The sequence below is a fragment of the Lissotriton vulgaris genome, chromosome 3_1 (assembly GCF_964263255.1).
Source record: "Lissotriton vulgaris chromosome 3_1, aLisVul1.2, whole genome shotgun sequence".
Classification (NCBI taxonomy): Eukaryota; Metazoa; Chordata; class Amphibia; order Caudata; family Salamandridae; genus Lissotriton; species Lissotriton vulgaris.
Window position 1 is genome coordinate 421821062 of NC_141689.1, and position 27368 is coordinate 421848429.

At 47.0% G+C, this 27368-nt stretch overlaps 1 protein-coding gene across 1 annotated transcript in view; it reads right to left on the bottom strand.

The window, feature by feature from the left end:
* DHX29 (DExH-box helicase 29) overlaps nt 1–27368 on the bottom strand; it is a 930480-nt gene that overhangs the window by 92306 nt on the left and 810806 nt on the right. Inside the window, exons 19-20 of the mRNA XM_086960636.1 lie at nt 8006–8134; nt 7840–7915 (exon numbers count right to left, since the gene is read on the bottom strand). Of these exons, the coding sequence (XP_086816762.1) occupies nt 7840–7915; nt 8006–8134 (205 nt within the window). The remainder of the gene's footprint in view (nt 1–7839; nt 7916–8005; nt 8135–27368) is intronic.

Here is a 27368-nt window from a genome sequence, read left to right on the forward strand (position 1 = left end):
CGGGATCTCGCTGCCATTCCAGTGGGCATTCAATATCAATTGGAATCGTCGTATCCGTTAGCGGGATAATGGAAGATTTGGACCAGTTTATGGCCAAACCTGAGTGACCGCCAAATTTGATGCACTCTCTGAGCAGACCGTGTAGGTGAGTGTCAGGGTCGCGGACATATAACAACATGTTGACCGCGTAGAGCGAGATATGAAGAGGTCTAGAGCGAAACTGCAGAGCCGAAGATTTGTAGTTCTGTCTTATAATGCAAGCAAGTGGCTCGAGTGCCAGCGCGAAAAGCAAGGGTGATAGTGGGCACCCCTGTCTCGTGCCTCGCTCTATTTGGAAGACATTCGACACGTATCCATTCCCCGAACCCGGGCACACGGTCTGGTGTAAATCAATGACACCCATTGGACGAAGCGCTTGGGGAAATCCATTCTGTTTAAAATGGTAATCAGATAACTCCACTCAATGGAGTCGAAGGCTTTGGCAGCATCGAGCATTACGGCCACTGCCCTCGTGGAAGGTTGGAGATAATGTGAAAGGGCAAACAGCGACCTGGTGTTATGGGACGTGGTTCTTGTAGGGATAAATCCCGCCTGGTCTGGGAGGACCAGTTTCGTCATCAGCGGGGTTAGCCGAATCGCTCAGACCATTCGAAAGATGCCCCATACATTTCCACCATGTAGGGAGCGAGAACCTCCGCGTATTGCTTGTAAAACTCGTTTGTGTATCCGTCGGGCCCGGCGCCTTCCCACTGGGGAGCGATTTAATCATGTCAGTAATCTCTTCCACCGTAATAGGTTGGGCCAAATATTCCCTCTGGCCATCCGACGGCCAACCTATGGCTACGTCATTCAGGTAGTTGAGGATTTCCTCCTTCGGTTCTATACTCTGTGACCTGTATAGTGTCTCATATGTGGCGACAAAACTGTCCAGTATGCCCGCTGCCTGTGTCTGCAGTATGTCCTCACCAGATTGGACGCGCAATATAGTCCTGTTCCCCTTGCCTTCGCAAATCTTTTTCGCAAGCACGCTCCCAGGTCTGCCTCCCCCACCGAAAGATCTGGCTGTGTGTTTTCGGTCTAGGTATTTTATTTCATCTTCGACATATGTTTGGTGTTCAGTGTGTATTTGGCGTAATTCCCCTAGCAGTTGAGTGTCTTGATTGGTCTCATATGCCACCTCTAACTCTTTCATGCGTGTTTCGCAGCGTCTTATTTGGTGCCTGATGTCCTTCAATACGCCTATTGTGGTGCTCATGCACACGCCTCTTATAGTGGCCTTAAAGGCCTCCCACAGTAGGCCTGGATCTTCAACCACTGGTGCGTTTATGTGGAAGTATTCCTTAATGGCTTTGTGGATGGTGTCAGCGTAGACAGTGTCCGTTAGGGCACGTGAGTTAAATCTCCAATGAAATGGGGGTGGAGTGTATTGCGGAATCGTGAGTTTTAGTAGTACAGGGTTGTGGTCTGATAGTGTTCTCGGTAGAACGGATATATCTTGTGTCCATAAAGCAATGCTATCCGTGCTCAGCCAATAGTAACGCTGAAATGTGAGTGGCTCCTGGCGTGAGAGGTGTCTGTGCCGCCATATATCTGTCAGTGATAGGTCCGTCATCATATGATCTAGACTAGACCTTGCTTGTTTGTGTTGTTCAGATGAGTGCAGTGATCGATCCACCCCGTCTACTCTCGTCACGTCCCAGTCACCCCCACAAATAATGTGCGTGTCAGTTAGTGTCTGTAGATGTTTCCACACTTCCTGAAAGAATTCGGGCGCATCCACATTTGGACCATATATGTTGAGGAGCGTCAGCCGTTGTCCACATAGTGCACCCGTCACTATAACATACCTCCCGCCTGGGTCTTGGATCACCTTATTTATTGTGAGTTCACTCCCTTCCGGACTAGTGTGATAACCCCTCTCGAGTAAGAAGAGTACGTGGCCGTGTAGGATGATTCCGCCCATCGTTTGCCTATATGTTGTCATGTGTTAGGTGCAATGTGCGTTTCCTGCAACACAGCCACATCAATTTCCCATCTGTTCAGGAAGGTAAACACTTGTCGTATTTTTCTCGGTTGTGTGAAGCCTCTAATATTCCACGTCAGGAAGTTTAGATGTGTTCTACTACGCTTACTACTACCCTGTGTCATCTGAAAGGGTGCACAACACTGGACAACGGCAGATAAAAAAACGGGTTTTGAATACAGGCTCGCCGTCGTGTGCGCGTAAGTATGTGATCGATTAGCCCATTGCCAACCCGTATACAGGACCTTACTGGCTTCTGAATCTACAGGTCTCTTAACATGAACCATTCCCCAACCCCCTGTCCCCCCACCCACTCCAGCAACCCAACTCTGCCGAAGCCATTTACCCTTAACAAATGTGCCCTACAAACCATAGAGTTCCAGGACATCTCTCATCAGAACAAAAACTTTTAGGGGGGACACCCTTTTGGAGGTCCGCTGGGGGCTCAACTTACATCCAACTTAATGGATGCGGACGACTCTATCAGCAATGTACATTACCATGTTTTGTGCGTCTGTCTGCCAGCACCCAACCACCGTCAACAACAATTCGGATAAAGACTGCAATCAGCAACATCTATCTCTCGCCAAATCACAGCATTACATCTGAAATACCGCAGCAACATTAGGCGACACCCCCTCCCAGCACCCAACACCCAGCGCCTAGTTCCACATCTCAAACTGGTAACGAATCGTAAACCATGCAGTCACATGTGAAAGTTACATTCGTGATTTGTAAACATGCAGGGCGTACGCCACAGCAGGAAGGTCACCAACGTCGTGTTGCAATGATCCGAACCTTACATAATCATGACCTTGTCCACTTGTGGCCCCCACTAGTACAGGTAGGGAGCGGAGGTCCCCCCCCAGAGCCCATCACATCACATTAGGTGTCAGTTGTCTAAGAGTGGAGAGCCAATGTCCCCCTGGGCGGGGTAATGAATGTGAAGCCGAAGGCAGTTCAAGTCAGAAAAACCCATTGGGTTTCCCGCTGAAGGAGTGTCAAGTATTGGGTATAGAACACCACAGTGTTCGTTGCAGCACTTGTTCTTACATTTCGATGTAGGGAGTGACAGCTACCAACCATGAGGTATTTACAGTTATCACCCATCCCCGTGACATCTCCTCATGGGCCTTGGTTTTATTTTGCTTCACAACTTTCTTCACAAAGTCCTGTGCCATTTTAGGAGACGTCAGCAGCACAGGTTTGCCCTCCCACATCACGCGTAGTCTGGCCGGGTACAGCATGGAATAAGTGATGTTGAGGTCTCTAAGTTTGGCCTTCACGGAGGCATATTCCTTTCTCGCCTGTTGCACTGCCACAGTGTGGTCCAGGTAAAATTCCAGAGTGTTCCCCTGGTAAGTTACCTTTCCTTTCTCGCGGGCTAGTCGTAGCATTGCATCCCTGTCGCGGTAATGGAGTATCCTCGCCACTATCGGTCTAGGCGCTGCTCCAGGTGGCGGACGCGGCGCGAGTGACCTATGTGCACGTTCTACTATAAAGATTTGCGAAAATGCTTCTTCTCCGAAGAGGTCTTTGCATAGTTTCTCCACGTATACCTCCATTCTGCCAGTGTTGGTCGACTCTGGAAGGCCTGCGATGCGTACATTGTTGCGTCTTGAGCGCGCTTCCAATTCCTCCTCTTTCGCCTTTATTACTTCCATGACGCGTTCCATGCCTGCGCATTTGGTGGTAGTACTGCGTGATTCGTCCTCCACCGCCGATATGTGAGTTTCACCCGTGTCTAACCTCTCACCATGTTTTTCCTGCCTGGCAGACATGCTGTCCATCCTGCATGTCAGATTATCCAACTTGCCATTAATGTCCTGTAGATTCGTTTGTATAGCCAGCAATATTTTTTCCATGTTGCTGCCGGGCGCAGGGTCTGCCGGAACGCCACCCTCCGCCATTGTGTCTGTAGATTTGGGTGTTTTTTTGCTCTCAAATGATATCTTCTGCTGTTGCTTGTCGGGTTTCTCCATCGTTGGAGGTCGTGGCGTTTTTTCGGCACGTGGACCGAGGACCTGGTGGTCCTGGCTGGCGTAGGGATAGGTTTCTGGAGGCCACACCTAGGGCAGTGATGCAGAGGGTCTCCAACACAGTGGATCAAGCTCAGAACCCAACCTCGAGATGCTCACCCCACTCAGCACTCCCTCGGACCGGTCGCAGTGGACCTGCGCGTTACCACCGCTCTTACCAGGTGTTCTGAATGTGTGTTCCTGCGACCTGCATACACGTGAGATGCCCCCGTGGAGCTGGACCGTGTTCAATAAGGCGTTTTCAATGTCTCTGTGACATGCGAATGTTAGCGACCCCCGTGTGTTACACGCTCCTCAATCACCGCTGGTGTTTATTTCCAGCACAGTGAATGCGTGTTCATGACGGTGGGTATGTCGCACCAATTCGCGCCTTTTCTGCTTGTAATTCCTCAGTCGACTTGCCCTCGCCGACCGGCCATCATAGCACACGCGCTTGTGTAGCAAACAGCTGAAATACCTCCCAGTGCCGAGCTTGACAGTGTGTATATAGCACAGTATTCCTTCCTTGCATTCGCCCAGCGTTGCTGCTGATCGGGGATGATTGCAGTGAATTTTCGGGCTCCGGCTATATAGGCGCCGCCATCTTGTCCACACATGTACTAAAGCGCAGGAGTGTTTTGTCGGTCGGGGCTCGTTACACTGCTGGCATAAACGTGATCGCTGGAGGAACCACAGTAATTGCGCCGCGTTATACTCGGCAGCGCCGATAGAGTATGCACGTTGCTCACTTACAGGACGCTGCAGCGTTTCTCGGGATAGTCACTGCTTCCACCGCCATCTTTGCCCCCGCGTAGGCCCGTTACCGACCCATGTTGGTTTATGGCGCTTGTGCTGCTCCTAGGCTCCTTATTTTGCATCCGATTGTTCCTGGATGCTTTACAGCTCACTTGAGATAGTTTAACGGCAGATCGGCGGGTTTAAGGCAACCGTAGACCGCGATGTTGGTGGCCGTCCGACGGAGCTGCGGATCACACAGCCATTCCGCTGTGCGCCCCCTAGTGCCTCCCCACTGCCGTCAGAATTTGATATTGATGCTATAATGTGGTTCTATTATATTTATTCCCAGAATGAAAGTTATACTTCGAACACCTGGAGATTCTGACTAAAGAATAGTTCACACTTGAGCTAACACAAAGAATAAGTAGCATGCTTGGTACATTTAGCTTAATTAAAGAACATTGAGAATAATACCCAACCCACTTTAAAAGTTCACAGCACTACTGCAGGTAACACCACCAGACATGGAGAAATGTATCAACCACAGGTTTATCTGAATCATTTATGAGGGCAGAAACACTATTCTAAATATCAATCAATCAATCAATCAGGGGTATTATAAGTACCCTACTCACCCCTGAGGGTCTCAAGGCGCTGAGGGGCGGGGGTGGGTAAGCAGCTCCATTCAGTCGAAGAGACAGGTCTTCAGTGTCTCCCTGAAGATGTTCAGGGGGGCGCGTCTGATGTTGAGCGGGAGCTCGTTCCAGGTCTTGGCTTTAATGTAGGAGAAGGTTCTTCCACCTGTTCTGGCTCTGCGGATGCGCGGGATTTAGGCGAGGACGAACCGGAGGTTTCTCTTGGGTAGGTGGAGGGATATTCTCTCATTGACGTATTGTGGTCCGGTGTGGTGGATGCATTTGTAGGCGTGGGTGAGTATCTTGAAAGTGACTCTCTTCTCAACGGGGAGCCAGTGGAGGTTCTGTAGGTGTTGGGTGGTGTGTTTGTGTCGAGGAATGTCGAGGATGAGTCTGGCTGTGGTGTTCTGTATGGTCTGGAGCTTGCGGAAACGAGACTTGTTGATCCCGGCGTAGAGGGTGTTGCCGTTGTCCAGTCAGCTGGTGATGAGCGTGTGGGTAACGGCCTTCCTTGATTCGTGGGGGATCCACTTTAAGGTCTTTCGGAGGATTCAGAGGGTGTTGAAGCAGCTGGATTCGATGGCGTTGACCTGTCGTGGTCATGTAGAGGGAGGAGTTGAGTACGATGCTGAGGTTTTGGGTGTGTTTCATGGGTGTGGGGGGCTGCCGAGGGCTGTAGGCCACCAGATGTTGTCCCATGCGGGGGGGAGGGTCCAAGGACGAGGACTTCTGTCTTCTCCGAGTTGAGCTTCAGGCAGTTTCTGCTAATCCAGGATGCAACGTCCTTAATTTCTTCTTTGAAGTTGAGTCTGGTGGTGATTGGGTCCTTGGTGAGGGTGAGGATGACCTGGGTGTCTTTGGCGTAGAGTACTATGCTGAGTCTGTGCTTTCCAACAATGGCGGCAATGGGGGCCATGTAGATGTTGAAGAGCGTGGGGCTGAGCGACAATCCTTGGGGCACTCCGTAGTTGATTTCCGTAGGTTCGGAGAGGAAGGGTGGTAGTCTGGATTCTGCTGGTGAGGAACAAGCGGATCCAGTCGAGGGAAGTTTCTTGTATGCGTGCGTTGTGGAATCTGGCAATGAGTGTGTGGTGGGAGACGGCATTGAATGCTGCCGAGAGGTCTAGTAGGATCAGGGCTGCGGTGTGTCCTCGGTCGAGGAGGTTGCAGATGTCATCTGTGGCTGCGAGTAGGGTGATCTTGGTGCTGTGGTTGCTGCGGAATGCGGATTGGGAGGGGTCCAGGATGTTGTTTTCTTCTATGAATTTGGTTAATTGTGCATGGACGGTCTTCTCTGTGACTATGGCCGCGAAGGGGTGGAGGGAGATGGGTCGGTAGTTCTTGAGGTTGGTGACGTCTGCTGAGGGCTTCATGAAATATGAAGATAATGCAAAGGAATTGAATGCAATATGGTCTATTTTCAAATGAAACTACATTAATTATTGCATATTTTTAAAATACTTACTTTCCGAATCAAATAAAAATCCAACAATTAGTTTATGACTTGAGCCATCAGCCCAATCATCCAGCCTGGATTTACTAACTTTTTGCATCATGGTCCTGTCACTTTTTTTGTAATTTTGTTTTAGAGTGATTTGTAATATTAACTGACACAATTCCTTATAATGTCCAAACGTTGTGCATTAGAGGTCCTTTACACTTTTGCTCTTGCTGGAAAAACACTAATAACTTAGGTGGAGCAAGGAATTTTCTTTCACACACAACTGAAATTCCATTCAAGCCTACGTGCAAGGGAACCCACAGTATACTAGCCATTCCAGAATACCTTATGGACAGACTCATACATGGGGAGCTAACATTAATACAGGCAGCTCAGTGTCTGCCCCTACGTATTAGCATTGCTGTGTGTCTGCAGATAGATCGTTGTTCATTGGGTGTCTTGCTTGCCCTTTCTCCCTCATGACTATAGATTTACTCATTTTAGCTACACTGAACTCAAACAATTGACTATGAGCTCCAGTCTTACTTGCTGATACGTGTAGACTAGTCTGTTTAGTGCTTCATACTTTCGTGTAACTGCAACACTTTGCAATGTTTCCGTTCTAGCTTGTCTGATCTTCAGCCATCTTGTTCATTGGGGTTTTAGTTTGATACTAAATGGCCACAATTCATTGGTTGCACAAACCATACTATTATTTGCCATTCCTAGAACCATTCTACCCTTTTCCATTGATCCTTGCCCAACGTTTACTGGGGCCATTTGCATGAGATGGCTGAGGAACCATGTCTGATATTGAATGCTGATCAAGAGAGCAGGTAAGTGCTTTGCACCCACACATGTATCCACAAAGCTATGAACGGCTGCGGGGAAACAAGAAATGTAAAAGTGGTAATGAAAACTTCTAGGTCACGATTATTTGCTTAAGAGCAAAACAGCTTAGTGGAAAGGAGGTGTAAGCATTACCATAATATGAAGACATAACTCTTCTAGCGGCACACGCAAAATTTCAGGAACAGAATAATCCAAAAAGCTTTCAAACCTGCAGGGATACAGAAAAGCACATTTTTTAAATGGAGAAACATGGAAACAACGCACCAGTGTGGCAAGCTGATGTTTCTAGAAATCTTACCTTTCTCTTGTATACATTCGAAAGCAGAAACCATCTCGTACACGTCCAGCTCTCCCTTGGCGCTGGAGCGCGCTAGCCTTACTGACAAAGGTCTCCACCAGCGAACTCATCTGGCTGCTCTCATGGTACCTGACATTGAAATGGATGGAAATGGGGTTTACAAGACAGTAATTGCATCTCTGCATTAAGAAAGCATTCACATATACAAGTGAACGGAAAGCATGAGCTAATCAAGGTTAAGAAACAGAGATGGGGTCTGTAGGGATGGCAGGCTAGAATCTGACTACCTGGTACCGAGTGATTCGTCGTGGGGCAGCACTATACACACAGTAATAAGATGGGATACTTTGAATGGAAACTAGATGAGCACGATCTGCAACCTTGAAGACTCCCCCACAACTTTAGAATCTGCGACAAAAACTTGCACAAGACAATCCGGAAGTTTTCACATTACCTACATTAGCCCAGTCGGGTTGGAATTTTCACCGGCTGAGCGAATACACGGATCCATTTATCTTTCTACAGCCCTGAAGTCGCAGAGCAATACTCCTTAGCGCGACGAAACACGTGTCGGCTGGCTTGTCCTACTTGCATTTATTGTTGAAAAGTAATTAAAGGAGTGAACCATATACTTACATCACTTCAGGACTATTCCTTCCATGTGGACAATACTTCTCGCTTCTTTCAACAACAATATTCATATTGACTTGATTCTCTTTTATGTGTGCATAGGCGTTTGCTTTCTGTTTGTTTTGTGTGGGGTTTGCCACACTCATTCAATATTAATTTTGTTTTGTAAGATTGTACTACTTAACGTATAATAGCTGAGCGCCTGAACGAATCCCTGACCTAAAAACCCTCCAAGTATATTTAGAATCTGACAAATGCGAGTCTTTAGCATCTCCATGAAGAGATGTCCCATCTTAGTAGCACCCCAAAAGACGCTGTCTACAGGTCCTCATTGATGCTACATGTTATTAATAAACAGCTGTTGGAATGGAGACAGACTTATCAATAATTTGTCATTAGGAATATAGGGTTGCTTGAAAATCCGCTCACTGGGCCCAGGTTTCTGGTTTTATTTAATCTACGTATCTACCACAACAACATTTGCCTGCTTACTGTTTGAGAGTACATTGAACCAGCGTGTTTCTGTTTTCTTCTATGTGAAGTATGTGCTTTCATGTGTGGAGTGTGTTCTGGTGGCAGCTGGTGCTGGTGCTTTCGGGACAATGAGTGTGTAACAGTTGTGAGGCAGGAGTCAGAATGGGAGGTTCCTGATGCGGAGAATGAGCGCCCAGGAGAAGCGGTTTCTTCAGTTTTCCTGAAGATGTCTTTGTAGCAACAGCCCCAGATGGCTCTTCAATTGCAGAGTGCTACCAGGGATTCCTGAAGCCTTACAGACAGACAGATTCCAAGCTACAATCAACATATTGTGCTGGAGAGACGAATCCTAGCTGCATAAGGAACACCACCATGTATTCATGCCTCCCTCAGTAAAAGGACTTAAATCTTGGTAGGAAAAGCATACCTTTACAGTACTTCCACAATTAAGAACATCTGGTGCGCCTCGGTTTATTTTCATGGTGGAATATTAAACCAATGCTGTTGCCTTTCTGTCTTGTTAAAGGACCAGGATGTTAGTCAGTTATATCTTTATTCGGCTGACTTGCAGCCATAAAAGGATACATCGTAAAAGGAAACATGAATTAAACGAGACCTATTGCACTGTGTGAGGGGTTGAGGGTGAGTGAGGGTGGGGGTGAGTGAGGAGTTGAGTGTGAGTGAGGTGTTGAGGGTGAGTGAGGTGTTGAGGATGAGTGTGAGTGAGAGTGAGTGTGAGAGAGTGTTATTGTGAGTTAGGGTGAGGGGTTGAGGGTGGATGAGGGTGAGGGTGAGGTGTTGAGGATGAGTGAGGATGAGTGAGGGTGAGTGAGGGGTCGAGGGTGAGTGAGGGTGAGTGAGGGTGAGTGAGTGTGAGTGATTGTGATTGAGGATGAGTGAGGGTGAGTGAGGGTGAGGGTGAGTCAGAGTGAGTGAGGGTGAGGTGTTGACGTTGAGGTGTTAAGGGTGAGGTGTTGATGGTGAGGTGTTGATGGTGAGGTGTTGAGGGTGAGGTGTTGAGCGTTATTGAGTGTGAGTGAGTGAGGGTGAGGTGTTGAGGGTGAGTGAGTGAGGGTGAGGTGTTGAGAGTGAGTGAAGTTGAGGTGTTGAGGGTGAGTATTTGAGGGTGAGGGTGTGAGGTGTTGAGGGTGAGTGTTTGAGGGTGAGGGCGAGTGAGGTTGAGGGGGTGAGGTGTTGAGGGGGTGAGGGTGAGGTGTTGAGGGTGTGTCATTGAGCGTGAGGCTGAGGTGTAGAGTGTGAGTGAGAGTAAGAGTGAGGGTGATTGAGTGTTTTAGTGTTAGTGAGGGTGAGGTATTGAGGGTGAGTGAGGGTGAGGGTGAGTTAGGGGGAGGGGGAGGCGTTGAGGATGAGTGAGGTGTTTAGGGTGAAGTGTTGAGGGTGTGGGTGAGGAATTGAGGGTGAGGGAGGGTGAGTGTGGGTGAATGTTTGAGGGTGAGTGATTGAGGGTGAGGTGTTGAGGCTGATGTTTTGTGGGTGAGTGAGGGTGAGATGTTGATGGTGATTGAAGGTGAGGTGTTGGGTGAGGCGTTAAGGGTGAGTAAAGTTGAGTGTTGTTGAGTGAGGATGAGTGAAAGTGAGGGTGAGTGAGGAGTTGCGGTGAGGTGTTGAGGGTGAGTGAGTGAGGGTGAGATGTTGAGGGTGAGTGAGGGTGAGTGAGTGTGTGGTGTTGAGGCTGAGTGAGGATGAGTGAGAGTGAGGGTGAGTGAGCATTTGAGGGTGAGGCGTTGAGTGTGAGGCGTTGCGGGTGAGTGAGGGTGAGAGTGATTGAGTGTGAGTGAGTGTCAGTGAGGGTGAGGTGTTGAGTGTGAGTGAGGATGAGTGTGAGTGATGGTGAGTTAGGTGTTGAGGGTGAGTGAGGTGTTGAGGGTGAGTGAGGAATTGAGGGTGATTGATGTTTAGGGTAACTGAGGGTGAGGGTGGATGAGGTGTTGAGGGTGAGGTGTTGAGTGTGAGTGAGGTGTTGAGGGTGACTGAGGGTGAGTGAGGGTGAGGGTTGAGGGTGAGTGAGGGTGAGGGTGGGTGAGGGGTTGAGAGTGAGTGAGGGTGAGTGAGGGTGAGGTGAGGTGTTGAGGGTGGGTGAGGGTGAGGCTGAGGGGTTGAGGTTGAGTGAGGGTGAGTGAGAGTGAGGGTGAGTGAGGGGTAGAGGGTGAGGGGTTGAGGGTGAGTGAGGGTGAGGGGTTGAGGGTGAGTGAGGGTGAGGTGTTGAGGGTGAGAGAGGGTGAGGGTGAGAGAGGGTGAGGGTGAGTGAGGGTGAGGGGTTGAGAGTGAGTGAGGGTGAGGTGTTGAGGGTGAGTGAGGGTGAGGGTGAGGGTGAGTGAGGGTGAGGTGTTGAGGGTGAGTGAGGGTGAGTGAGGGTGAGTGAGGGTGAGTGAGGGTGAGTGAGGGTGAGTGAGGGTGAGTGAGGGTGAGTGAGGGTGAGGGTAAGGGGTTGAGGGTAAGGGGTTGAGGGTGAGTGAGGGTGAGGGGTTGAGGGTGAGTGAGGGTGAGGGATTGAGGGTGAGGGGTTGAGGGTGAGGGGTTGAGGGTGAGGGTGAGTGAGGGTGAGGTGTTGAGGGTGAGTGAGGGTGAGGGGTTGAGGGTGAGTGAGGATGAGGGGTTGAGGGTGGGTGAGGGTGAGTGAGGTTGAGGGTGAGTGAGGGTGAGGGTGAGTGAGGGTGAGTGAGGGCGTGTGAGGGCGAGTGAGGGTGAGTGAGGGTGAGTGAGGGTGTGAGTGAGGGGTTGAGGGTGAGTGAGGGTGAGGGGTTGAGGGTGAGTGAGGGTGAGGGTGAGTGAGGGTGAGGTATTGAGGGTGAGGGGTTGAGATTGGGTGAGGGTGAGGGTGGGTGAGGTATTGAGGGTGAGGGGTTGAGGTTGGGTGAGGGTGAGGGGTTGAGGGTGAGTGAGGGTGAGGGGTTGAGGGTGAGTGAGGGTGAGGGTGAGTGAGGATGAGGGGTTGAGGGTGGTTGAGGGTGAGGGAGGTTGAGGGTGAGTGAGGGTGAGTGAGGGTGAGTGAGGGTGGGTGAGGGTGAGGGTGAGTGAAGGTGAGTGAAGGTGGGTGAGGGGTTGAGGGTGAGGGGTTGAGGGTGAGTGAGGTTGAGTGAGGGTGAGGGGTTGAGGGTGGGTGAGTTAGGGTGAGGGGTTGAGGGTGAGTTAGGGTGAGGGGACGCGCTGTCAGGCAGTCAAAGGTGCAAAAGCATGCCCCATTAGTAAGGTCAGCGTATGCAAGGACTGATGAAAAAAACGGTAAGAATTGCAGTTCCGCAGTATTAAATCAAGTGGTGTCTTCAAGGAGAAGCCAGCGGAACTGTAAGCAACGTTGAAGGGATAAATTAACCATAGTGTGTGTCCTGAGTATAATAAGGAGAATGTGAACCGATAAAACAGAGCCAGCGTCTATGTGGATGTAGGTAAACTGTTGGTGCAGTAAAAACAAATTACCAAACATGACTAAGCACATGTCTACGGCGCACGTAGCATGGTTAAATGACAGGTACGGGAACAACTGGTACTCTGAGTAGCACATGGGCAGGACTAAACTGCGTGTAAGCAGCACGCGTTGTGAAATTGATGGCAGGTTGGGGAATGATAGCTGCTACAGAGCAGACTAAAAGCGCGTGTAGGAGAACTAATAGTAGATAGGGCCATAAGTGAGGCTATGAAATACAGGCAGAAAAAAAACTTTGGGACACGTGCGTAGAGGAACAAAGGGAGGAGGTGGAAAGCTGATAGGGGGGAGGGGGGTGGTTGGTATTATGGCGGCGCTTGCATGCAATATACCTGTGAGGCATCGGTAGTGAATAAGTCCTCGGCGGTGGCTCGAACACACATCAGAGTGGGCTGTGATCTGTGGGGAAACAGGGGTTTAGGACATTGGGTCAGGTAGGCGTGATCACGGGAGGTGGGCGCTAGAGGCAGTGTACCTGATTGGTCTCTGTAGCCACTCGCAACAGGGTAGTAGGTAAGGACGTGGATCCGGCGGACAAAAATCGATGTCTTCTGTCCGGTTGAAAGTACGGTACATCCACGGGGGTACCGAAATGGCCGATACTGAATCTGAGGGGAGAGAGAGAGGTACTGGTCAAAGGACTGCGAGGCCAGCGCAAGTAGCCAAAGTAGCAGCCTTGATGATACACATACCTCTGGACGTGTATGGAGTGCTTCCGGGTCAGTCAGGAGCCTCGGGCGTAGTCAGGGAGACCAGAAATGTCTGGAAGGAAGTAAAGAGGGGGCGAGGCCAGGTGACGTGGAATCGTCCAATAGGTCTGGGGGAGGAGGTGGGGAAGGGGCGTGTCGCACAGAGGGGTTCGCACTGGTATGTATACACAGGGAGAGCGAAAACCCATAGGAGTCCGAAGGACAAAAAAACAAATAACACGGCGGGCAGGGGAGGGGGCGGAGAGGGGAGAGGAGAAATGCGACACGGAGGGAAGGGGAGGGGGCGGAGCGGGGAGGGGGCGGAGAGGGGAGAGGTGCGACACGGCGTTAGACGGAAGGAAGAGAGGGGAGGGGGAGGAGAAAGAGAAATGCGACACGGCGGGAGGGGGCGGAGCGGGGGAGAGGGTGTGTGTGTGTTGTTAGGAGACGGACGTGCACGCGCTTTTAAGGTCAATGCGCATGCGCATAAGCTCAATGCGCATGCGCATTGACCTTAAAAGTCACGGGCACTGCAAGGAATCGCCACGATTCCTTGCAGTGTGGATAAAGAGTGGATAACTCGCAATAGTCTCGCTTGCTCGATGCGCATGCGCATCGACAGGCGAGACCTAAAAATGATAACTAAGGGGATCACTCCTTTGAACTTTAACTAACACCTACATTTGAGGGATTCAGACACGGAGTCAAGTTATCACCACGCCAACTGTGTAGGAGATTTCCGTGGAATTTCACATTTATCACACTCAATTTACAATCAGAATGAGCTGTAAGAGAGAAATGCGGGAGCATAATGTGCAGACAAGTCGCTAATGCACCATTCAAAGCATTATACCTCTCTTTCACTGAAAGGCCGGACTGCACTTGATCCAGTCTCATACCTCCGAATTGGAACCGACTTTGCAGGAACTGACTTCCAGATCTTTTGCATCCACCAAAACCATAGTAGCATCTTTATATCAATCCCGCTTTACAAACAGTGGAACTGCTACCTTCATTACAGAGAGTTTTGACAGTGAATTGTATAGCATGTGAATTTAACCCGCCTCTCAAAGAGTCAGGGTCGGGTAGTCTGCTTTGACTCGTTGACTATTTGATGTCATTAGGAACCATGCTGTACCCTGGCAGTCTAATAGTTACCTATTCATATTTTTAACAGCGTTTTAAGGAATGGGCAAAATGGGCCAATGCCCAGGGCCCCCACCTTCGAAAAAACTCCTGGGATAGAAAAGATTCTCTTTATCTAACTCACCTCTACTGCCGTAGCTCAGGTTCTCTCTGCTCTGCCTACCCCCATCTAGGAGTCCCTCGCGCTTTGCCCAGTGGCAACGTAAACATTTTAAGGGGCTTTGGAACAACATATTTTAACTATTTATGTGCGAACCCCAGTTCTGAAAGTTTGTTTCGGATCATGAGTGCCTCAATTCGCAGAAAATGGGAAGTCAAATTATGAACAGGTGCCCCAAAATATCTCTTGCCCGGGGGGCCAAAAATCCTTAAGCCAACACTGCATATTTATATAACTTTATCTAGTGTTGAGGGAACATTAACTAATCCAGTCCGATTGGCAACGTCAAATCCACAGGAACATGGGACATTAAGGGACTGTTATAATATAAACAAATGCAAACGTTTCTAGAATGCACACATCTCAATACAGCTTTTACAAAACCTGGCTGAGTCAGGATGTATGGTACAGTCAAGTAATGATGCAGTAAGCATCAATCTATACACAGCGTTGTTTCCTTCAAACGTTCAAATTAAGGACCAATATAATACACAAAATAACCTTGACTATTAATAGTTTGGAGCGTTTACACAAAACACGAATTAATGTTTCTGTTTCACTTCGCAGAGCCACCAGATTCTCATCTTAAAACTCAAGTATCTAACGGTTACATCAAGAACAAGAGTTGAGTTTAACTAAAAACTATAAAAGAAGTTCCCATTTTGGAAGGCGAGTATGCAGAGTGAATGCGGAGGGCATATTCACAAAAAAGTGGAGGAGTGAGGCGTTAGCCGTCATGGCTTAACGCCTCGCTCCGCCACTTCAGAAAAGCAAGGCTGCACCATATTTACAAGGATATGGTGCAGCCTTGCGTTTTCCCCTGCGCTGGCGCTACATTTAGCTTTTTGCAGCACACATGGAAGTTACAAAATGTCATTTCTGTTTAAGGATTGTTTATGTGCAGGAGGATTCACCTTCCTACGCATAAACAATCCAATGTGTTTAGTTTTTTCCATGTGTGCTGCATAAGCCCAAATCCTTCAGCAAAGTCGGAGAGCAGCAGGGCAGCAAACAGACAAGCAGGCTTTCCAGATCAGCAGTCCAGTCCTTTAAACAGCACAGCAGTTCTTCTGGCAGAGCATCTCACAACGGATATAAGTTTACTAATATCTGAGGTCACAGCACCTTAAACGTATAAGTTACCCTTATGGCGGCTTTTCAGTCCTGAGGGCAGGGTGCTTGGTAATAAGTGTGAGGGTGCCCCTGCATGAGCAGCACACACCTACACACCCCTGATTCGATTCTCCAGGCTTTGTCAGTGCAGTCAGCCTTTTAAATACATATAGTGGACATCAGTCATTACAAGATGTCTAACTATAGAGTGGCTGCAGAGAACCAGGTCATGTTTGGTATCAAACATGTTGGAATCATACCACAACACTGATTCCAATGTTGTATGTAGGATTCCATGTACTGGAGAGCTCCCTTAGGGTACCCCCCTGTACTCCCGGTAACAGCTGTTCCGGGTCTGACAGCAAGCTAGTGCTCCTGCCGACCACAGACACGATTCTGCCCTCTTGCTGCTTAGCCAAGCTCGACCAGGGGAAAGTAGAACAATATGTTTTTTGTTGCAGGGAGGTGTGACCACCTCCCAGACATGACTTAGTGTATTTGGCTGGGGTGGGGGCACTTGCCAGTGCAACCAGACTGCTTTGAAGGGCACATTTGGTGCCCTACATGCATACTCAAGTTTGAGCTAGTTCAGGGAGCCTTTGGCTCCAGCTATGGCGCGAAACTGGACAAAGGACATGGGAGTATCCTCCCCTATGTCCCGCCCCTCCTCTGGGAGGGGCCCTTGAGTTATTCCAACTCTTCCCTTAGGGTACCTTAAGGACTTACCTGTGGGTGTGTCCTCATATTCATCGTGGGATAAGACTCGAAGACTGAAACCACATCACTCATTGACCATCTGGATACTTGGACTTTGCTGAATTTCTGCTGCTCCTGGTCTTGCTGTTCTGCAAGTCTTCGTCGTCTGTGTTTGTGCTTCATCCAGGTTCTTTAAGAGACCAGTGGGCATTGAAGACACCCAAAGTAATCTTCCTTGAAGTGAAGGAGTCACTCCCCTACATCTGTTGGCACCGCAAAGAAGCTGACCGGTTTGCTGCTCCTGTGGTTCCACGGACTTCCCGAGGCCCAGCAATAGAGGTGGTGGTTCTGCAACACCCTCGAGGCCTGACCTGTCCTCTCTGCAATTTAAAGGGCAGTATCCGAACCGCTGGAACCAAACCCTTGTGCACCACGTTGACTTGCCATTGCCAAGGCTTTTTGGCTCGGCACTACAGAGATCTCGAGGATACAAAAAACTCCAGCATCTCTTCCTGCTAAGTACAGCATCCTCAATGCATCCTCTGCACCGTGGACCTTCCTTCTTGGTGAGCTGCTCGAGGTCCTCTTGCGACTCCTGTGCCTTTGGACTGTGGATCCTCCTGAGGGTCTTCTCCTGCTTCAGTGGGCTTCCCTTGGAGGCCTGCTCTGACTTCCCTGCAGTTGGTGAGTCCCTTGGACCTTGCTAATCCCAATGTTGCTCTTTCTTCGCTCTCCAAGCCAGTTGCGGCTACCAATGCTCATTGGTGCTCCTGACGTACACCGACCCCCCTAGTCACTGACATACGATGTTAGACAGTTCGTGCATGGCACCTAGTCTTCCTCAGAGTCGCCTGGTCCTCAGAACTGCAGCGACAAGGACACCATCTACTCTTTTGGACTGTCCCAACATCGGTGGGCATTGCTCTTCCGTGCCTCCTGGTCACTCCTGAGTGGCAAAGACTCTGCCCTCTCTGCTCCCAGGTTCTTTACTTCCAGAACCCACCCTTTGATTCCATTGAACTTCTCCACCTTCTTCGCCAGGGGCACTTTTCTCCAATCCTTCCATTGTTCTCTACATAGGTTTCCAAAGTCTCTTCACCCCTATGAACCTAGCTTCTCTGGTGCATGTAACCTGGTCTCTGGGGTATCCACAGGTGGGGTGCTTTGCAACCTTCCGTCCTCCCAGGGAATTCTTCGGGTTCCTCTGGTAAAGGTCCTTCTTCTGCAAAACTGTAACCGCGACTTCTATATTGACTTCCATTGGTCAAGCGGCTGTGTTCCCACTCTGCACACAGCCTCCGTGGGGTTCCTGGGTACTTACCTTGGGTGTTTCCTTGTGTCCCCAAGTCCTCTGAGTCTTCTGGTCCAAGTCCCATCATCTTCTGCAGTTCACAATCCACTTTCTTAACATATGGTTCGGTCTCCCCCGACAACCACTGTATTTTGTGCTACCTTACTGTATTTGAAGTATTAGTGTGTATTTGTGTTGATATCTACAGTTAGGAGATATGCCAATGAGTTAGTGAGTTTTGTGTAATAAATAAAAGTACTTTTATATATACACTGTGTGGTTCTCTTTCATTTAACTTACATCCTAAGGTTAAACTTGTACAACAAGCAGCTTAACACTCCTACAAGATAAGCCTGAAGGCTGCTCTCCACAGCTACCACTTTGAGAGCTTTCTATGGTTATCAAAGAACACTAAAACCACCATAGGGGTTGCATGGATTAGTGAAAGGTGCATCACTTAAATAAGTGTGCCAGCCTCCGACACTACTCCTCTCTGATCAGGAATTGCAGCATAAAAGTGTATTAAGGAATTCCCAATGTTAACCTATAAGAGGGGTAGGACTCACAGTAGTGAAAAACAAATTTAACTGGCTTATTTGTAAGAAAAGGGGTGTTTAAGGCTTGGGAAGTAGTTTTAAATGCCAAGTCGAAGTGGAGGTAAACTGCACATACAGGCACTACAGTGGTAGGTTTGAAAGGCTACTTCTGTGTGTGGCACAATCAGTGCTGCAAGCCCACAAGTAGCATTTAATTTACAGACCCTGATTATATGGTATACCACTTTACAAGGTACTTACAGGTAAATTAAATATGGCAATCAGGTGTACACCAATTACACGCATGGTTAGGGAAGAAGCACCTGCACTTTAGCACTGGTCAGCAGTGGTAAAGTGCTCAGAGTCCTAAGGCGAGCAAAAAGATTCAGCAAAATGTGGAGGTAAACATTTGGGGGAATACCACCCTAAGGATAACAGGTCCATCAATCAGCTTGGCCAAGGCCAGACCTTTTGCCTTTATTACTGCTTGTTTGTCAAGATGAAAATGTCTTTAGTATTAAAAAACCGGTTCTCTGTTGGTTTTCTTGCAAGGTTTACATAAGTCCTTCCTCAAAAATTAGTCTTATGTCCTACAATAGATCTGTGTTCATTTAATGGTTGTTTTGTATGTTTTTGCTGAAGTTCTTTTTTTCTTCTTTTAATGAGTCATAGTGCCAAAATGCTTCAGTGAACGTGCAGTCAAGCATAACAATGATAGTAAAATTCTTTTTTGCCTTCACTCTCCTTCCTTTTCCATTTCTGATTGGTGGGAGCAATGTACCAGAGCCATATTTATCAAGGGGTTGCACGCAACGTGGTGCAAAAGTGATGCAACCCCTAAGATGAAATTTATCAAGCCAAACAAGGCCCCCTTGCATTGCCCGGAGTGGCTTGATACTTTTTAGTAAATACATTTTGCTGTTTTTTTGGGGATAGTAGTTCTATTATTACTGAACACATTATTTTCAATAGTTTTTTTTTTACCACTAAGTTGTTTATCTATTATTTGGGTTCTCAAAAATGTGCTTCTATTATTTTGTTTTTCAGTTTAAATATTACAGATGAAGGTTGCCAAGCACGTAGGGAAAAACGCTGATTGTGTGCTGCTTAGGAGTCGTTGTGAAGACTAATTTATTAAGGATACAAAGTAAGCAAAGAGCAAGTGGAAAATTTCCATCTGATACTTATAATGCCACTTCTAACCCAAGAGGTGTTTTCTGTGAGGAACTCTAGGATGTATATATGTATATATAAATAAAGAAGCATAATGTACAATTGGAAATTTTTAAAAACTGGGTAAATGTGAAATAATTTGAAATTGGAGGCTAAAAATTAAAGCGTTCAGTATGAAGTTGGAGGTGGTTCCATCAGAAGACAGTCCTTCAGTCCGAACACGGGACAATACTGGTGGTAGGACCCCAAGCTGTCGGAGGGAAGACCGCCACCTCCGTCAGGATCTCAGATCCCGATGGGGCAGCGGCTGGAAAGGTAGTACCAACAAGAGGGGGTAGCAAGAGGCGGTGCTGAGGCAGGCACCGCCGTTGGGATTACGATACCCCTTTCAGACAGCCTTTTTGTGGCGGTTCGACTGCCATGAAAAGGCTATCGGAAAGGGACTTTGGGGGCCCGGAACAAGGCCCCAGTCCTTCGTGGGCCCCCGCAAAGTGGCCCTGGGGCACATATAGTGCCCCACTCACATCCATGCACTGTGTACCATGCACCACAAGGTGCATGGAACACAGTGCATGGATGTGCACATAACTGCTTTTTAACACAGCAGCTTGTGCTGTTGCCTTTTTCCTGGGCTGCAGCACAAGCCACTGTGTTAAAGAGCACTCTCTGACCGCCAGCACAGCAGTCGAATCCTGATTCGGCCGACTGCTTGTTGGGCGGTCTCCTGACTGCCGCGATAGCGGTCGTCGGTCCGACTGCAGACATCATAATGAGGCCCTTAGTTATTATCCCTAGATGGATTCATGGGAGTTGTGCAAGTGCATTAAACAGAATATAGTATGGACGCTGAGCGGGTCTCAATTGAATTTAGTAAAGATCCAACTTTGCCATTAAAATTAACATTTTGATTTTTTTTATAATTGTTTGTGAATTAAATCAAATATTTCATCATTTGCTTGTTTCTGTACTTTTTACATATTATCGAAACTGCTTATGCCAAGACACCTGAGTTCCAGTAGTTACTCAGTGGTAGTCCCAGGATTTCAATAATGATTTACTGGGGGTCCCCGGGTTCCAGTAATGATTTAGTGGCGGTCAAAAGGGTAAGAACCACTGTTGTAGACTGATTACTGTTCACATTTGTGCATGTTGCTTGAATAGTTTTTATGATTAAGGTTTGTTATATTATATATTTGAACAGTGGCGTAACGCAAAATGACAGGGTCCCCCTGCTGAATGTGAGGGGGGGGAGGGGAGGGAGGGTGAGCAGGGGGGTCTCATTTCTTACACATTTTCATTGTCCTTGGTTGAATAGGCAGCCCCTGGAGGGTTGGGGCTGTAAGGACCTGTGTTATGCACTTGTATTTAAATAAGAATAGATTTAATTTTCATTTATGTTAAGTGTCCTTGACCGGATTGCTCTCATGGTCAATACATCGCTATGGTGATACGTTCAAAAAAGAACATTTACATTTTTGATATAAGTATAATTGCATACGTTTTTGCTCAATTTAAGTATTATCTTGCTAGATTCACAGACCCTGATTAACAAATATTCATGCACTGCTGTGCTGCATGAACTTCAGCAGTGCTGTGTAGGACCATTGGGAAAAATTGTGCAGGGCTAGGTTTAGCAAGCATTGAATTCCAAATATGTCATCAGCCACACTCGTTATGGAAAAGGTGGTTTAGATTGATGCTAAGAAAGCCCAGCAGTGCTTTGCGTAATATTTGTACTCGAGGCACATAGTCCAACACAAATTTCATCAGAAACTGCCCAGGAATTACACGGTTTATGTGTTGGAATATCATGCAATATTCTACTTGTCCCTTGTTTATGCCTAGTTTTATCTAGCATTAGGATATTACGCATAGATCAGGTTTTGTGTGTAAATGTTTGAATGTTTGCAATGTTGCACCCCTTAATACCCCTTCAGCATAGATTACAAGAGGCTGGGGTTGCATGACGGAACAACGATTCCCTAAACCACACATGCCTTAACCACGCGGTCTTAACAACGACCGCTTCTTTACCACCCATGACTTTACCCCAGATGCCTTTACAATGAATTTCGTTGGATACACATGATTGGTAAAGGTATATGATTCACAAAGATCACACCCCTACCCCCCCCTGCCCAGAGCCCTAAAATCTAGCCCTAGCCCTACAATCTTCCCACACCAGCCATAAAAACGAACCCGACCCCATTCCCAGAAACCCAGGAATACGCCGTATACATGGCAATACAGCACCCTCCTGTCCTTTCCCCTGCACTGGTGGCCTACAGCCAACGTAGGTGCCCTTGCACAATGGTGCAAAGGTGCCCGTGTTGCATGCATGATTGTTTTGTGCAGGAATGGGCACCTTCCTGCACAAAAACAATCCTGGGAGGCATAGTCCTCTTTCTATGTGTGCTGCAGAATGCAGCACATATAGAAAGAGGAAGAAACGAGGAGAAATGAAGATATTTCTGCTCAGTACGCCTCCCCTGGAAAGGTGTAAGATTTTGGCGCATTCGCAGGTTTACAAGTTCGTCAAAATCCACGTGAGTTGCGTGGGAAAACCCAGGCAACGCCCATGGAACACGTGCCCAGTGCAGAGTAAAGCAAGCGTACTCTAATACTCCAGTTATTTGAAGCCACTCCGATCCAAGCAAAGTAGCTTTGAGCAGCTTAATAAACCTGACTCTGACTCAGAGGTTTACGTCATGCATGTACCACGTTACTTGGTGCGAACGTGATGCAACCCTCTAATAAATAAGCCCTCCCGAGTGTTTAAACCATATGAAAACTTGATGTAGTTTACCAAACTGGATTGAGCAAATCGTCCAGAACTTCTTAAAACAAGACAAATATGCTTTAAGTCACAAAATCAAACAGAAGAAAGCATCAGTTGCATAGTTTGATAGTATATCTAAAGAGATACAATGAGAATAGGCACTGTGTTTCATGTATAGTTGTGGAAAGGCAGAGTGACTGGAGTGTTGGTGCAGTGTTGAGATTGACAGCACAGTGCTGAAAGGAAAAACGTAGAAGCTTTGTGGCGTGGGCATGACAGTGTGGTGTTATGGGAGTACTAGTTTGGTGTTAGTGGTTGGTACTGCAGTGGAGAGGGTGGCAATCATGGGACGATCCTTAAGAGGTGGATGGCAGTTAAAAATGTGGGTGGGGTTTATGGTTCTGGGGCTGGTAGTGTAGGGCAGGAGTAGGGATATGTTGTTCTACGGGGAAGCACTGGGCGGAGTACCTGAAAATATAATCATGTTTACCTTTCTGGGTATGACTCGTTGCAGCCGTCTATGTTAGACTATTGAGAGAAAGCTCTCGCCTCACACAAGATGGGTTTCGGAATTTAGTTTCCTATCGAATAATACGTGCAAATGCACAATATAGGAGCAGAACCTAAACCCACACAAACATACTCTGGAAATGTATTTCTAAAGTTAGGTACTAAAACGTGACTACTGAGAAGACTACTAGTAGAATTTTCTGTAACCTCTGCTTTTTTTTGAATAAATACATTTTGCAGACTCATCCAAATGCAGAGAACTGAAGTTTTTTCAACAGTCCCTCAGACAAGCACTTGATGATACATTTCAGCGGATTACTAGGTACATTGCCCATGATGGCACTGGATGCTGTAGATTTCACAGGCCTAAATCTATGTCAATCGTGGTGAGGCAGATTTGTAAGCTCACTAGGCAAACAGTTCCACAGTAAAGCAGCCTTTTGGAAAAGGCCCTTTCCTCAAGACGAGATCTGTAAAATGACGAGATCTTTGGAATTCAGAGTGCAACAGATGAAGAGGAAACAAGCAATGTGATGAGTGAACATTTCATTAATCTCTTACTCAAACATATGGAACCCTTACTATGGGGACAACACAAAATAAAAAGAACTTTCAAAAGTATTTTGATGTTGAACTGGAAGCCGCTGCAAAGATTTCAAGATGGTCGCAAGCATGGCTAAAGTGGGTGGCTCCTGCAACATGGGGAAGTCCGATTTTGAACAAATTGTAATTGACATATTGAGGAAACTTTCATGCCCACATATAGGCTATTCCTCTAGCCCAACCTGGAGCCAATGAAATCCATGATGGATGTATTTCTTCTTTCAAAATACGATAGAGGTAGTATTGTACAGAGAGGTCTCGTATATAAAGCACATAAGGAGATGACGGAGGACACTTGGGTGTCCATTTAAAGCATAGAGCATACTTTGACAGTGAAAACCTTCACTTACTTAGAAGGACAGAACCAAAGTCTACTGGGGACTGTGAAGAATGCAGAGCTTCTGGCTGCTGCCAGTGATCAGAAATTCAGCTTAATCAGTTACATTTAAAGGAGTAAAGACCCATCCGGTTACTCACTGCTGAGAGACAACCTTGCAGTGGAAGAACGCCCTTTCAGCGATTGTTTGTTCTGAATAAAAGGTGGGTGTCATCGGTGTAGGTGCATAAATTGAGACCAAAAGATTGAATAACGGTGGCCTGGGGTCTCGCATACTGATTGAATAGGTAGGGTTACCAAGCTGGGTCCTAGCGTACTCTACACATGCTTGTAGTGGAAGGTGAGCAATGATGGACCTGTGCCGCTTTTTTGGTTCTACTAAGTGGAGAGGTCGTGTCCAAATTAGCGCTGGGTAGGACAACGTAATGTATGCAAAAAAAGGGGAGAGACCCAGTCGCTATTTCTTTCTGCTGCTTTATTTGATTTGGAGCAGATTACACCCGAGTTTTTTTTAATTTTCGTGGGTGTTGTGAACCATTTAATTCATAATCACAATTACAAGTTATTTCACTTGGATCAACCAATGTATAGACCGAGGGTTTTTTTTGTCAAACACCAGAGGCTAGTATTCAAAATACATTATAGAAGAAACATTCAAACGAACAGTTTAAACAAAGACACTATACATTACTATACATATTTACATACATTTACACAAAATATGCAACAGGTTTTTGTTGAACCCTACTAACAATTTTTACTACCAGGCCATGAATAAATGACTTCTATCTAATCGAGGACTGGTTGTGCCAGGGTGTGTTACTTTTTATACACCTTTGTGTATAAATTCACCATGTTTAACTGAGAGCCCTTGGCACATCAAGTGTTCAAGAATAAATCAAGTAATGGACAAGCCGACGCGTTTCCAAGTCTGTGTGTTGCTCGCCAGACTCTTCTTCAGGGCTTTTGTTAGTTGGGTACCTACAACGTTAAGGGGAAATCTTATTTAGAAAGGGACCTTACATTCGCCTCAATTATGTGCTAACTACCAGTTAGCGACAGCTAATAGGCGATAGCGGGCATTTAGGGGCCCACTTTGCATGTCAGAGATAATTATCGCTAATGACATGCAAAGTGGGCGTGCCAAGATGTTAGCGACTGGAAACAATCGCTAACATCGTTATCCCCTATTACCAACTTTTGGAAATAATCGCGCTAAGCGCGATTATCTCCAAAAGCTAACGCCTGCCCAGAGCAGTTCTTAGCCATGTTATCCAATGGTGGGTGGATAACATGGCTAAGAGCATTTGCTCGGTAATGCATGAATAACGCGGACTTTTCAGCGATATTCATGCATTTCGGCCGATTTTTAACGCTTAGGAGATAAACCTTGATAATATCAAGTCTCCTAAGCGATAAAAATAGGCGAAGCTCAGCGATATAATTTTGGCCGCTAACCAAGCTTAGCGATATTTTTCGCTTAAGCTTGGTAATATGCTCCTCAGTCTTCGACCTTTTTCCTCTATATGGTCATGGAACTCGTTGGTATTTTGCAATAACCTTATAATGTACTGCAGGCTGTACTTCATCCCACAATTTGCACCACAAGTACAACATGAATTATTTCTTTTAAGGCAGAGTGCCAATTGCACCCGTCAACTCCACCCTGCATGGGACGTTTGATATGTGCTCTGCTACTAATACTACCTATAGGCAGAGATTATTAAAAAGGTGCTGCTTTACAAGTCAGCTGCAGAATAAAACCACTGACAAAACATTCAATAAGATTTTGATTATGTCAAATTGGCAACAATGTAAAAACTGATGTAAAAAAAACTAAAACAAATATGAAAACATGTTTGTAAACCCCACATCTCTACATCAAGTAATGGGAAATATGAGAGAAACAATTGGAAAAAGATATGCATTTTTAGTGACATTTGTAAGCATGAAAATACAATTAAACCAATCTTAGAAATGCGTTTCTTGTAGCCATCTAAAATAAATGTAAAAAATTAAATTGATACTTGTATAGCGCACTACTCACCCGCAAGGGTCTCAAGGCGCTTGTACGAATACCGCTGTGGAACCCATCCTGGCTTTCCCTGTGAGGCGTCCACTCCTGGGCGCCCCCAAGGTGGAGGCCAGGCATCCTTAGCGTTGTGGGGGCCGTTGTGGAGATTAAGCAAGCTATTGCCCAGAGTTGCAGAGTGGGACCCATGATTAGAGAGGCACCGAGGCGAGATTTATCAGGTCCGTGGAATTTTGAGCCCAAGACCCGCCGAGGCAAGGAATTGAACCCTGGTCCCGGGCTAGACCTCTGCATCAGGGTCTGCCGCTCTAACCATTGAGCCACACTTCTCCACACTATCTATATCAAAGTTGCAGTGTATAGATCCCTCCGATAAGAAATCAAAATTTTACATTATTTATCTCACTCAACATTTTAGTTTGTTTCAAAAAGATCCCTAATTATCTGTGCCTGCAACTTGTCTTTGTAGGTAAATGCATTACAGTGAACAAATAAGGTTGTTTCCCTTCCAGTTGGTAAATAGGCTTAAACTTTATAGTTGGAATTCTTATTTTGTGCAGTCGCATACACATACAGAACGTACATGGGCATGCAAACTGGCATACATCAGCTGCATACATCCATATTTAGAGAGATACAGAAGGCTACATTTTATATGTAACACCTTCACTCAGCCATGTTTTTTTCTCACTACACCACTTTGTAATATGGGATTTTTAAATCTCCTCCGAATAATAAAAGCAAACTACAAATATGAGTATGTAACATTCTTTGGCTAAAAAGACAAAAATGACTGAAGGAGTCACACATGGCAAAGGCTTTTGCGCTGGAAAGTTGCCTCAAAGTGACAATTACTGAGTCAACAGGGTATTCCATTGGTGGTACATGGGCGTTCCCATACAATCAGCCGTTATTTTTTAAACAGAACCCTCTCTACTAACAATTGTAGACAGGGTTTTGCAGCACATAATAATGCCACTGTAAAGCAGGTGCTAAAATGAAGAAATGTCTAGGCATACTATTTTGCACTGGAAGTGTAAGTGCACTTGTGTGCGTTGCGCTAGGCAGCCTAATGGTGGGTCAGCACTGATGAGAGAGCAGGTAAGTGTCATATCTTTGTAGATTTGTTGCTTTCCGGCTCTCTCCCTCTCATACAACACAGAACAGCAACTATGGGTGCTGCGCTGAGTTGTGTGCCAGTTCTGTAAATCTGGGCGGTTGTCTGAAATATCCAACTGACATACACATGCATTTATAGTACAAAAGAGATGAAAAGCCTCTGAAAAAATAACGTAAGTGCTGGAGCTCCTGCAGTAAATACCAATAGTAACCAGTAGTGGCTCGTGCCCGGCAGAGTGGCGAGCGGGGGCGAGGAGGAACAGGGGGAGGGCAAACAAAGGAGACAAAAAAATAAACTTACCTGCTGCTTCGCCGCATCTCTGCTCTTCTGCTCTGTCGTTACTAGCACAATCCCTCGCTGCCAATCTTGATGCTGCTTTCATGATGCTGAAAGCAGTGTTCGGATTAGCCTGAGCGCCGAAGATTTACGCTCCCAGTGACACTGGGAGCCTGTGCTGGCTCTTTCCAACCCAGCAATGCAGCTGGGGTTGGAGAGAGCTTCACTGCGCATGACGATTTGGCCAGCCTGTGACGGTCGGGTAAATTATCATGCGCAGAGACAACAGAGTCCTGCTCACCACTCCCCCTCTCCCCCTCTATGACGCCCTGCCCGCAAACCTGGCTAGTATA